Source organism: Lacerta agilis, chromosome 2 (genome assembly GCF_009819535.1).
Source record: "Lacerta agilis isolate rLacAgi1 chromosome 2, rLacAgi1.pri, whole genome shotgun sequence".
NCBI lineage: Eukaryota > Metazoa > Chordata > Lepidosauria > Squamata > Lacertidae > Lacerta > Lacerta agilis.
In genome coordinates this window covers 18,894,145-18,907,104 of record NC_046313.1, presented here as the reverse complement: position 1 = coordinate 18,907,104, position 12,960 = coordinate 18,894,145, and the positions used below count along the sequence as shown (strand labels likewise).

The window sequence follows — 12,960 nt, the reverse complement described above, 5'->3', positions numbered from 1 at the left end:
CTTCATTACTCACTTTTAGGTGCTAGGCAAAAACGTTCCTTTCTGAACCAAGCCTTTGGTTGATCTTAGTGACATCCTATGCCCTTTTAAAATATGGCTCTTTTAGGGGGGGTATTGGGCTATTGCTTTTATTTTCATTTTATACACTGTGACCTTTTTATGTGAACCGCCCTGAGACCTCCAGGTATAGGGCGGTATATAAATTCAACAAATAACAAGAGAAGTGCAAGTAACTTGCCTCTGGGACTGAGCCCGGTAGGGACCAATATAGGATGCCATCCTCGTTCTCTGGGTGACATGGGGGTGCATGCCTGCACCATTTTATATGCCCCTTTTCTGCTCTTTTAGATGTCAAGCCACACTGCCAAGGCAGCCATCTTGTGTTATGCCCCTTTCCACCACCAGCACACCCAGTTGTTGACCCACACCCATGGGACTTTTGAGTTCCAAATGTGCCTGCCTGTTCCCATTGTAGCCAGCCAGACACTGATGGGAAGCCCAGAGACAGGGGCATAATAGCGCTTTCTCACTCATGTTCCTCAGCAACTGGGTTGCAGACACATGGCTTCCAGTGCTGAATCTTGGACCCAGGCCTACAACTCTAAAAGACAGGGGACGGTTTGTTCTATAAAGAAAGGAACAAGACTGTTTTCAGCTAAACATTTTGTTTAATGAGTCTAACACAATGGACAGCAGAAGGAATCCAGAAGGAGACAGGAGCGAGAAGTATAGAAAACAAACTGATACAAAGAGAAATCAGTATTCTTCGCCCTCGTCATCCCCATCGGCACTGTCTGCCCCCACCTCCTCGTAATCCTTCTCTAGGGCAGCCATGTCCTCCCGGGCCTCCGAGAACTCGCCTTCCTCCATCCCTTCCCCAACGTACCAGTGGACAAAGGCACGCTTGGCATACATCAGGTCAAACTTGTGGTCCAGGCGAGCCCAGGCCTCAGCAATGGCTGTGGTGTTGCTCAGCATGCAGACGGCACGCTGCACTTTGGCCAGGTCGCCCCCGGGGACCACCGTGGGGGGCTGGTAGTTGATACCAACCTTGAAACCGGTGGGGCACCAGTCTACAAACTGGATGCTACGTTTGGTCTTGATGGTGGCAATAGCAGCGTTGACATCTTTGGGGACGACGTCCCCACGGTACAACAGGCAGCAGGCCATGTATTTACCGTGACGAGGGTCACATTTCACTAATTGGTTGGCCGGCTCAAAGCAAGCGTTGGTGATCTCTGCTACCGTCAGCTGTTCATGGTAAGCTTTCTCAGCTGAGATGACTGGGGCGTAGGTGGCCAGGGGGAAGTGGATTCGGGGATAGGGAACCAGATTGGTCTGGAATTCTGTCAGGTCTACATTCAGGGCCCCGTCAAATCGCAGGGAGGCCGTGATGGAGGACACAATCTGGCTGATAAGGCGGTTTAGGTTGGTGTAAGTGGGGCGCTCAATGTCCAGGTTCCTGCGGCAAATGTCATAGATGGCCTCGTTGTCTACCATGAAGGCGCAGTCGGAGTGCTCTAGGGTGGTGTGGGTGGTCAGGATGGAGTTGTAGGGCTCGACGACAGCTGTGGAGACTTGGGGAGCTGGGTAGATGGAGAACTCCAGCTTGGACTTCTTGCCGTAGTCAACGGACAGGCGCTCCATCAGCAAGGAGGTGAACCCAGAGCCAGTGCCCCCACCAAAGCTGTGGAAGACCAGGAAGCCCTGGAGACCTGTGCATTGGTCAGCCTGTTGGGAAGAGAGAGGTTTAAAAGATTCTCACAGGTCCTGACATGGTCTTGCTGAAAAGCCTGCTTATAGTCAGTTAATACGGAGGCTACTGGGGGTTTGGAGAGAGTAAGAGTCAGCTTTCAACAAGATCATACAGCAGAAGACAGCCTCTGTCTTCTTTTACTCAAGTTACTGTTCTTTAGCCTTAAAGGAGCAGGGTGCCTATCAGCAAACGCAGAGCAGTTTCCCCTCCAAATGTTTATGAGAAACTACAGCCTGTACAATCCTACCTCTCCAACTCTTGCTAAAGATAAAGAACAGAGCTAACAGTCTCCCGTACAGATAAGCCCAATAGCTTTTATCTTCAGAAACTCAACAATGCCCCTCCTGACTTCCTTAAACTGCACAATTCCCCACCCCCACAACTCTCTGTGCTTGTTTTATTTCCATAGGCTGAAAGCTTAGAATTTAAATAGCAAGGTTCCTGTGAGCACATTCTCAGCCTAGGAATTTTATTTTCCCATGACTAGAGCTACACAGAGAGTTCTTCCACTTTACACAAAGCTCCATTTCTGCTTTTCTAACCAAGCAAATGTTTCTTTGGGTGGCATCCAAGTAAATAATTATGTGAGCGGAAAAACTTTGGCTTGCGCAATGGAAGTTGCCCTTCCCTCCCCATGCGCACCTTCAAAATATGATCCAGGTGGCTTTAGGAACCCCTGGAACAGTTTCCGGGGTGTAAAGAGGAGGGAAGTCTCATCGTGAAAAGAGTTCTGCTTGAGCTAGGGGTTACTTAGTACTACTTTGGATATTGTTCCTTTGCTATTTGTGGAGTTGGTGTGTGGGAGATTCCACCTGCAAGTGAAATGGAACAAAGGCTCATTGAAGAGCTGCCACCAAGCTCCAGGAGAAGCCGAGAAAACAGAAGCACGGATTCACACAGGCAAAAAGAACCAAAAACTTGAGCTTAAGCAACGGAAAAGAAAAGACTCCAATTTGCGTGGCCACACACCCCTAAGTCCTATAAGATGCACACACTTGCTTGGAATATTGTGCATGCAGCAATGGGGAAAACCATTCCCAAATGCATGCAATAACTAGAGACCACGGGCTTCCTCTCACAAAAACCCACTCCAGGTTTTTCCTGCAAGCCCAATTTTGGCAGCTGTAGAGCGACATTCCTCTCTTGCTTGCCAAGATCAAAGAATTTGCCTTCTGAGGTTGCATGAGGGCAGGCAGGGGAGAACTACTGCACATTCAGATTTGGAGTTGGGTTTTTTTAAAAGTCTATCTCAAGCATCTTTTCCCTTGTCTTTAGAAGCTCCTGAAGACCTCCTTCCCCCAGCCAGTTTTTCAGGAGACCACAAAACAGAAGAAAGTCTCTGCGGAAGGCTCTTAGGCAGTGCAACAGAGACTTTTGAATGGGATGAAGGAGAGGAACAGAAACACTGAGCCTCACTTAATACTATGTCCCTGTAGCTTCCAGACAACTATGGCCTGTTAATTCAAGGGCTAGACCTTACATGGAGGACATCTCAACCATTAAGCTCCCCTTCTTAGACCAACTGGTCCTGCTCAATTAATGCCTATGCTACTCCTGGCCCCAGGGCTTTGCTTTTGAAGACAGATCAACCTAGCAGCACAAATTATTGCATGATCACACTCAAACCTCTGCTACCCTAAGCTCTTTGGGGAAGAGACACAGTGCAGGACACTGCAGTGTACAATTTATTCTTGCCCTTGAGGGGGTGAAGGAAAGAGGCAGACTTGCACAAACAGTACAGGCAGGTAGGACCCTAGCTCAAAAGTTTAACACAGCTTGGACATAAAGCAAAACCTGCAACAAAATGTTGCAGTGAGAGGAGTGTGTGTGTGTGGGGGGGGGTTCAGGATCCCCTCTTTGCCATTCCATTCCCCACTCCCCTTTGCTTTTACATTTTCTCCTCCTAGCACACAGACTTCTATGGACTCCAAGCACACTCAGTCCTGACTTATCAATTTTGGAGGGTCCCCATCTGTTATTTTTTAAATGGGTTTTGTCTATTCCTGAAAAGCTGGCCATACCCTCTGAACACGGGCAGCGCTGTTCTTGCTACAACCATGCTCACATCCGGAACAGGGGAAACAAGGAGGAACATACTAAAGAAATGTCCTTCCCCCATTTATAATGGGTGCTTTGTGAAACGCCTTTCCTGTCGTGTTTAGAAGCCCCTGAAGACTTCCTCCCCCCAGTCTCGCAGGCTGCAGAGATCAACTCACCAGCTTCCGTATTCTGTCAAGGACCAGGTCAATGATCTCCTTGCCAATGGTGTAGTGGCCCCTGGCATAATTGTTGGCAGCATCCTCCTTGCCAGTGATGAGCTGCTCGGGGTGGAAGAGCTGGCGGTAGGTGCCAGTGCGCACCTCATCTGTGGAGAGAAGCAATTGGAAGCATTAAGACCTCTGGCGTCCCTCCTGTAGACAGGCACACAGGAGAGCTGGAATGCTATTAGAAGTGGCTTGTTTGCTCACCAATCACAGTTGGCTCCAAGTCCACAAAGACTGCCCTGGGGACGTGCTTGCCAGCTCCCGTCTCACTGAAGAACGTGTTGAAGGAGTCGTCTCCTCCCCCAATGGTCTTGTCACTTGGCATCTGCCCATCAGGCTGGATGCCGTGTTCAAGACAGTAGAGCTCCCAGCAGGCATTGCCAATCTGGACTCCGGCTTGGCCAACGTGGATGGAGATGCACTCACGCTGCAAAGGAAAGCGGTTAAAATGAATGCATACGGCCTTCCTCAATGCAGACAGACACCCCACAGACCTGGAACTCCCCTGCCCAACCAATTCTATGTTACTTTAAATCCCCCATTCTTACCCCTGCTTCTTAAGTGTGCATTTAGGGTCTGCCTCCATAATTGCAGAAAGGAACGAAGTGATATATCTAGAGCAGTTTGTGCAAGCACACACTGACTGAGCAAAGCCGTGCTGGTTGGTGGCGGCGCTGCTGTCTAAACCACTGAGCCCCTTGGGCTTGCCGATCAGAAGGTCAGGGGTTCGAATCCCGCAATGGGGTGAGCTCCCATTGCTCTGTCCTAGCTTCTGCCAACCTAGCAGTTCGAAAGCATGCCAGCGCAAGTAGATAAACAGGTACCACTGTGGCAGGAAGGTAAACAGCATTTCCATGCGCTCTGGTGTCCCGTTGCTCTAGAATTGGTTTAGTCATGCTGCTACATGACCCAGAAAGCTGTCTGTGGACAAAAGCCGGCTCCCTAGGCCTGAAAGCGAGATGAGTGCCACAACCCCATAATCGCCTTTGGCTGGGTCCTTTAACTTTACCTAGTCGGCAGTCTACTAGGAAGTAAGCAGCTAATGAATTGCCCACAATGCAATGCCATCATCCCCAAGGCAGAGCTGCCATGGTACAGCTCGGAATAAGCAGTCCCCCATCCTGCCCCACTTCTGTGGCCTCAAACTTGCAGAATTCAAAGTCTGTTTCTAGAAATTGTGCTTTAACCACAGATTTTTAGAGCACTGTATGCCAAAGACCCAGAATGCAAACAAAACCCATTGCCTAGGAAATAAGACATGTGGAAAATTCACTCACTTTCTTAAAGCTAAGCTGATAATACTCAAGTCATTTAAAGAAGGAACTTGTTCACATGCCAGTCTGCTGCGACTTTAATCCATTTTTTGATGATTGATAAGGAGAAAGTGGCTTGTGACAGCTTTGGAAGCCAACAGCTTTTACCCACAAAGTGTTGGCGAAAACTAATTCTCCCCCACCATCCTATCTGAAGAGAAGGGAACTCTTAAACGAGATGCCAGCACCTACAGACTGGGATACCTCATTTTTCCTTTAGAAAGGGCAGGCTGTGTGTGATGTCTAAAGTGTACAAGATGTTATTGAAATGGGAGACAAAACATGAAAAAGTGAAATCTTCAATGATACACTGGGCAATAGATATTCTTCATAATGTAGAAATGGAAGCATGGGAACGATGATAGAATACGGATATAAAATTTACAGTATGTTATGGTTTAAGAGAAAATTATATGGAAATGTTATATAGATGGTACCAAAATGTGGCAGTTACACTGGTGATTGGGAGTGGCAGCCAGGACAATATAACATCGGCCCTAAAGGATCATCACTGGCCCCCAAAGTTTTGTATTCAAAGTTTTGGTGCTGACCTTTAAAGCCCTAAAGGGCCTCGGCCCAGTATACCTGAAGGAGCATCTCCACCCCCATCGTTCTGCCCGGAAACTGAGATCCAGCTCCGAGGGCCTTCTGGCGGTTCCCTCACTGCGAGAAGTGGGGTTACAGGGAACCAGGCAGAGGGCCTTCTCGGTAGTGGCGCCCGCCCTGTGGAACACCCTCCCACCAAATGTCAAGGAAATAAACAACTATCTGACTTTCAGAAGACATGCGAAGGCAGCCCTGTTTAGGGAAGTTTTTAATGTTTGGCATTTCATTATGTTTTCATATATGCTGGAAGCTGCCCACAGCGGCTGGGAAAACCTAGCCAGATGGGTGGGGAATGAATGAATGAATAATATGGACAGTAGTCATTGCAGTTTATTTGTATTTTCCACAAGTGAACTCCCAGTATTTGGAAGCCTGAAGTATTATATAGAACTGCAACAATATTGTCCCTTCTTAAGGTTCATAAACCTACTTGAACATGCAGACAGTGAGATAATGTATTAGGAAAGACAGATCTGTCCTGGTCAAAGACTACACTGAAGTACAAGGTAGTAGTCTTGTCCCCTGGGTAGGAAAGAGGTCCCACCCTGGGCTAGCCAGATGAGCTTGGCCAAGGGTGTGCAACAGACCAACCGATTCCCTACACGACAACACTGTAACACAACCCTGAAGCACCAATTGTATGCAAGACACTGTTACTCATTCCTAATCGGCACTGCAGGCTTTGGGTGTGACTCAAACCACCCGGTGCCTGTTGAGTCATTGTGTCTGCTGCAGTCACACAATGTATCCCCCAGGACTATAAAATCTGTATAGTATCACATTTTGCCTCATGCTTCAGGTTCCACAAATACTGTACAGCAAATATAGTTGCCATATTTCAAACCAAGAGGTTTTTTTAAAAAAAATAAAAATAAAACCACTGAAATTTTTCAACTATCCAGGACAAAGCAGCCCTAGCAAATATAACTTGCTTTTGGATAGGAGAATCGGGGATTATGGGTCCTCATTTGGGGGGGGGGCAACTGGCCCCCTTTGTGGACACCCATGACTACAGGCACCGTGCTCAAAGTTGTTCCATTGGTCAAAAGGACTAAGGCCTGGAGATTATAGGAGTGCTGGAGTTCAAGAGAGACAAGGTTCCTAGCCTGCTCACGCTTGCTTCTTCGGGAAGAGCTCATCCAGATGCTAATGAGTCGATGTTTCAGAGCCAGCTCTTTTGAACTCCCCAACAGGATTTGGCTTGTTTTAGCCAGTTGCTGGCAGCGAAGTGAAAATGAGGCAAGAGCTAGGCAGAAGAGGCCCAAGGCCTCACCCCACCAAAGCAGGCAATTGAGCGCTAGGCAACTGAGCCCCATTATCCTTCCCACAGCGCAAACAAGGGGGGAGGAGAGCAAGGAACAGATTTGGTTTCACAGAGCTAGCTAGCCAAGTCCTGTGCATTCATTATTAGCTAGCCTCGGTTTCTGGAACCCAGAACGCCAGGATCAGGGTTCCAAAGGGGGTTAACGTGTCTCTCCGACATGTTGTGGGGCACAGGGAAGCATTTCGCACTGGGCTCCAGGTTTACCAACAGGCAGTGTGCAAGACAGGGAGGCAAACGAAAGCAAACCAGAGCCAGGCTTTGTTTCTCATACTGTTCTCCCCATAAGAGTTCTACAAAGGCAACACGGATGCTAGGCAGGTGAGAGGCAGCGCCACTCCTTGGATCGATTGCAAGGTGGGGACTTGGGAGAGGGGAGACTTGGGGCTGGCGGGGAAATGCCCCCCCCATTTGCCCTGGGGATCAGACTCCACTGCCAAAAAGTGGCAATATCCTTTTCATGATATCTGGTGCAAGGATACGCCCTTAATTTCCTCCACAGCTAGGACAGGCCCTACTTATTCAGATTAGAAACAAAAAAAAAAAATTCTGTCTGCTCAACAGCTTGATTCTGAGTAATCCCATACTTTAAAAAAACAACAACAACGAACTGATGCTGGAACTGCATCTTTTGTATTATTTTCAACCAAGCCATAAAATGGATCTGTCCCTCCTAACTAACTTAGGCTGAACATGCCTTTGTTTCCAGCAACTCCTAAGATATTTTGCCCTGCCTGCTGGTAGCTGGACATTATGCAATGCCACATAAAGCCCCTTCTTATGTAGCATCTATTTGCCAGAGCCAAGCTTCGCAGCTGGCAAGTTCAAACTTGGTCACTTTTGCTTTCAAGATGCTACCCAAACCCAAAAGGATTAACTTGCCTAAGGATGCCTCTTAAGCGCAACCTAAGCCGCTTAGCCTGGCCGATTCGCAATGGGCATTTGGGGACAAGGGCGTGTGTGTTTTTTTCTTGCATGGGCGGGTGGGGGGGGGGCAGGATTGGTTTGCAGCGTTTCCTTCTTTTGCCAGCAGGCAAATGAAACGCACACGGTTCCGCGTTCAACTGCCCGGGGAAATGACGCAACAAGCTGGTTATTCAACGAGGCTCTTCCCGCGCATTCTCTCTGGCGGGCCGCTCGCCTTGGACTCTCGCTTTCGAACGCTGCTTGGAAGAAGTGACTCAACACGTAGTTACGGAAGGAAGAAAAAAAAAGGTCTGGTCACATGGGCGTAACCAGGAATTTTGTGGGGGGGGGGAAGAGAGAGGCCTTTTGTTAGGGAGACAGAACCGACGTGATTGGCCAGTTAAGTATTTCTATTGTTTTACCTGATCTGGGGGGGGGGGGGTGGGCAGCTGCCCTCACCTACCCACATTTGGCTACGCACATGGGTGTGGAAGGGGCTGCCATGCCGGGCTTAAGCGACTACATCCTGCTGCTTAAGGTTCCGGAAGCTTTTTTTTGGCAAAAGACCTTGTTCCATAGACCCATTTCCTAGAAAGGGTAAATCGAGGCGCACAGAGACTATTCAAATATTCTCATGGCCTAGTTTGGTAGCGGCTGGACTAAGCAATGCACCCCAGAACCCGCTTCTGGCACTGATCCTAGCAAGCCCCGTAGAGACGCAATCGAATTCCAAGCGGCCCGCCCACTCAAGAATTATCAAAACCCAGGCAATTAAGGTACCTTATGCTTCTAAATGGCGCGTTAAAGGTTAAAGAGACGAGTAAGTCCATTTAGGGGTTTTTCCTACACCAAGGAAGCTGAAACTGGGCGTCCCACCGCGTGCGCGCAAGTTTCAGGCCACTCGCTCCCTTGGCTCCCCCAACCCACTGCGCGGAAACGACTCGGGCAACGCTCATCCGGATGTGCGCATACGCAGCCAAGCGGACACGTGTCTGCGCGCTAGCATAGCCGCGATTTCCTACACGCGGAAACGCTCTTCCCGGGAGCCGGAGGGTGGCGCCCCACCCCGGGATGGAGCTCCTCCTGGAACAACGAGGGAGAAGGCATCGCTGCCTCGCCAGCGCCTTTTGGCCCCCATCCGCGAGCGTCATCCGCTACTCGACACCCGCGTCCTGGGAGCCCCGAGCTGGCTATCGACACCCACAGGGTGCAGCTCCATCGCACAACCCCTCGCCTCACACCCACCCACAAAATTCCCCGTGAAGGGCACCCACTAATCTGGGTGCCAGGGCCGTGCACGTTGCATGGGCACCCACGGCCCCGGGCACCCACAGTTGTGGGGCCAAGTTGCCACCGCTACACCCCACCCTGCCTCGCTTTCCGGGTCCCCAGGCACGAATCCCCGCGAAACCTTTGTCTCCAAGCCTCCGCGCTACGCACCATGTTTCCTCGACGGCAGGGAAGGAAAAAAAACGAAGCAGGAGCGGGAGAAGGAGGAACCGAGTCTTCCTCACTAGTCGACCCGTTCAGGGAGCCACCGGTGAGCAAAAACCACGTCCGAACTGCAGGATGGGTTGGGGCGGGGCTTTTTATAGGGCTGCAAGCGTGTCGTCGGCAGCAGGGGCGGGGCTTGGCGGAGGGGGGAGGGAGGCGCCCTGCCCCGCCCCTTCACCGACCCCTGATTGGCGGGTTCGAATTTCCCGAAAGGTGAAGGCGGGCGGGCGAGCGAATGAGGAGAGAAGCGGCTCCGCCATGAATGGAGGGGGGGGGGAAGAGGACATGGACCCCGCTTTTCACATAGGAATCCATAGGAGCCAAGGGCGTAGCCAAGGGGAGAGCAGCTGCCCCCACAGAGCAATAAAAATACTTCACTAACTGAGGTTCTGTGCCCCTCCCCAACAAAGATCCTGCGCAAGGTCCCTTCGGCTAAAATATCTGAGCCCCCCCCCAATTGATGGCAAGGGTACCAACTTGAATAAAATACTGGGGACGGCAACAGGTAAGCCTCAGCCCGCATCATCGTTCACGTGGCACGGTGCACGCACACTATTTGAAATGGCAATGCCTATAAACTGGGGTGGGGGGGGCCTAAACCCCTTAAATATTTTATTGAAGGGGGTTCGAAGACCCCTAGGAGTTGGCTGCTATGGTTGATGGGCATTGCCACTCAAATGGTGTGCGTGCACTGTGTCACGTGATGGGTGAAGTGGGGCGGGGCTTACCCGGTCCCCCCACCTCCAAATGTTTCATTCAAGCTGGTTTTTTGCCATAGTTCAAAAAAGTAAAAACCAGGACGCCCCCAAAATGGTCGAGCTTTTTCTTACCAAGGCACTAAAAAAAACACCGCGATTTGTCAAAGATCCAAGATAAAGAGCCGCTATTTAGAGATCCCCCCCTCCCGTCAATTTCCCCCGGTAATGTCCGGGGCTATCTATTCCGGACGTGTGACAGCCCTAATTCAAGTAGGCACCCCCCCCCAATATAGCTGTTCAAAGAGTAGAAGCCTGTTTATTTTGAAATATTCCAACCTAACTAGAGGGATGTGAGCATTCGTGGGGCTTAACAGACCGTTATTCTTCTGGCAGGCAACTAAATGTGTTGAACAAAAAGCGACCCGCCCCTGCGTAAATTGCGCAAAATGCGCTTTGCGCCCTTGCTCTTCCCGCCAGTATCTATTTCCTGCTGCGCCCCATTGGTGGTGATGCGCCGCGGGATGGGGGGGGGCAGCGCATGAGCGTAGCCAGGGGGGGCAGAGGGAGGTGCATCAATAAAAATCAGTAAAACCACGCAGCTGAGGTTTTCTGCCTTCTGCTAGCAAAAGGCCTCCCCCCACCCCCTAACAAAAGACCTGCCTCCCCCCCCCAACAAAAATCCTGGCTACGCCCATTGGGCAGCTGCGGGGGGGGGGTGGAGATCTGGAAGGGGGTGATGAATGAGGTAATTGAGGGAGGAGCCCAAGAAGAACAACGAACGAGGAATCCGCCGGGTTGGGTACAGCAGGCGAGCTCCTGTTCCCCCTGATTTCCTGCTTCGGAATTGCCGGCGCTGCACATTCCAGAGGGAAAGCCCTGCTGGTGCGCTACAGCGAAAGCCACACACACAAACACAAAAGATGGGTGGGAAGAGACTCTTGACGCAGCAAAGCAGCACTTCTCACACTTTTCCTCCTGTGCGCCACACTTTCAGAATAAAAAATAGATTTTTTTCTTTAATTGATAAAGAAATAACATGGGGGGGGGAAACAACTCATATTTTTTTAAAAAAACCCCTTTTTACAAATACCATTTCCTTTCAAATGTAATCAATTTTATACATATATATATATATAGGATTTCCCGAATCCTTGGACCTCCCTCCGTCCCCTCAAGGTTTCTGTTGCAAATCTTTTCCTACTGCACCTGAGGACATTTATCCAAATTTTGTTTCTATCTTATTTTAACCTTATCATTATTACATTACAAGTGTTATATCAATCCTGCTAACGTTTTTAAATGTTTACAGTGTTCTTCTAGGTAATCTATAACACACACACCCCAAAATCTTTATTAAATTCTTTGTCTTCTTGGTTTCTAAATCTCCCCGTCAGTTTTGCCATTTCAGCATAGTTCATCATCATCTTGATTGAATATTCATTCTTCTTTGGTTGCAACTTTCATCTTCCTTCTATCTCTGGGCGGAAAGTTGTTGTTGCATACATAAAAAGTCTTTTCTGCTGCCTTGAAGGAAACAACTCATAGCTGTGTTTGATTTATTACACAACTTTTAAAAAATACTATCCTATCCTATACTACGCTGAAATGTTGTTTGTTGTTGTTGTTGTTGTCGGGTGGTTCACAGAACAAAATCAAAATATAAACCCACAAAATAAGTGTTTTAAGTGTTTCTTTGCCCTTGCATCTTCCTGCCACACTTGCTATCCTCTCCTGCCACCAGTGGAGTAGTGTGGAGGGTGTGTGTGGCTTGGGCGCACAATCTGGGGGGGGCACAGGAACCAGGCGCCCCCCACAGAGATCTCCAGCGTGCACCATTTGAGGAGGTGTAGGTGGCCATGCACAAGTAACCGTTCATTTAACACTGATTTAAGTGCTTGCAGGAGCACTCCTATTCTTGGAGATGGCCCAACTGTGGGTTGACGGCTTTGCTGGCCTGGATCATGGGACACCCCCCCCCGAAGCCATCAAGCCCGGTTGGAAGTAGCAGAGTCATTTAGCCTCAACCCTGGTTTGCAGCATATCTAAAAACATAATAAAAACACCAAGCATTAAAAACTACCCAATACAGGGCTGCCTTCAGATGCCTTCTAAAAGTTGTGTAGTTATTTATCGCCTTGACATATGAAGGGAGGGTGCCGCCACCAAGAAGGCCCTCTGCCTGGTTCCCTGAAATTTCACTTCTCTCAGTGAGGGAACCAGCAGAAGACCCTTGGAGCTGGACCTCAGTGTCTGGGCTGAACAATGGAGACGCTCCTTCAGGTATACTGGGCCGAGGCCGTTTCGGGCGTTAAAGTTCAGCACCAACATTTTCACTTGTGCTCAGAAACATACTGGGAGCCAATGTAGTTCTTTCAGGACCGGTGTTATACTGTCCCGGCGGCCACTCCCAGTCACCAGTCATAAACCCTGTGGAGGCCCAGAGGCAATCAAAATCTCAGGACCCCCCTCGCAAATTATCTCCTAATAAATTTTGGATTTTACCAGCCAACAATTTTAAAAAACCAATTTTATTACACAAAACAAATCAATATTTATTTTGACCCATTGTCGCGGGAACCCTATAAGATGTGGGTTCCTACTC

General features: G+C 49.4%; 1 protein-coding gene across 1 annotated transcript; it reads right to left on the bottom strand.

Annotated features, from left to right (window-relative positions):
- Positions 1–648: 648 nt before the first annotated feature.
- On the bottom strand, positions 649–9,712 carry LOC117040795 (tubulin alpha-1C chain-like). The gene is made up of 4 exons (XM_033138800.1): positions 9,607–9,712; positions 4,225–4,447; positions 3,973–4,121; positions 649–1,731 (listed from the first exon to the last, which is right to left on the bottom strand). Exons 1-4 carry the CDS (start codon positions 9,607–9,609, stop codon positions 757–759), a joined length of 1,350 nt encoding a protein of 449 aa, XP_032994691.1. The 5' UTR covers positions 9,610–9,712; the 3' UTR covers positions 649–756.
- Positions 9,713–12,960: the final 3,248 nt, after the last annotated feature.

What these genes read in the sequence shown, in the direction of transcription:
- LOC117040795 (XM_033138800.1), bottom strand. An exon ending in CTTGGAGCCAACTGTGATTG is followed by an intron (nt 4,122 to 4,224) that starts GTGAGCAAACAA and finishes TTCTCTCCACAG; the next exon opens with ATGAGGTGCGCACTGGCACC. An exon ending in TTGACAGAATACGGAAGCTG is followed by an intron (nt 1,732 to 3,972) that starts GTGAGTTGATCT and finishes TCTTCCCAACAG; the next exon opens with GCTGACCAATGCACAGGTCT.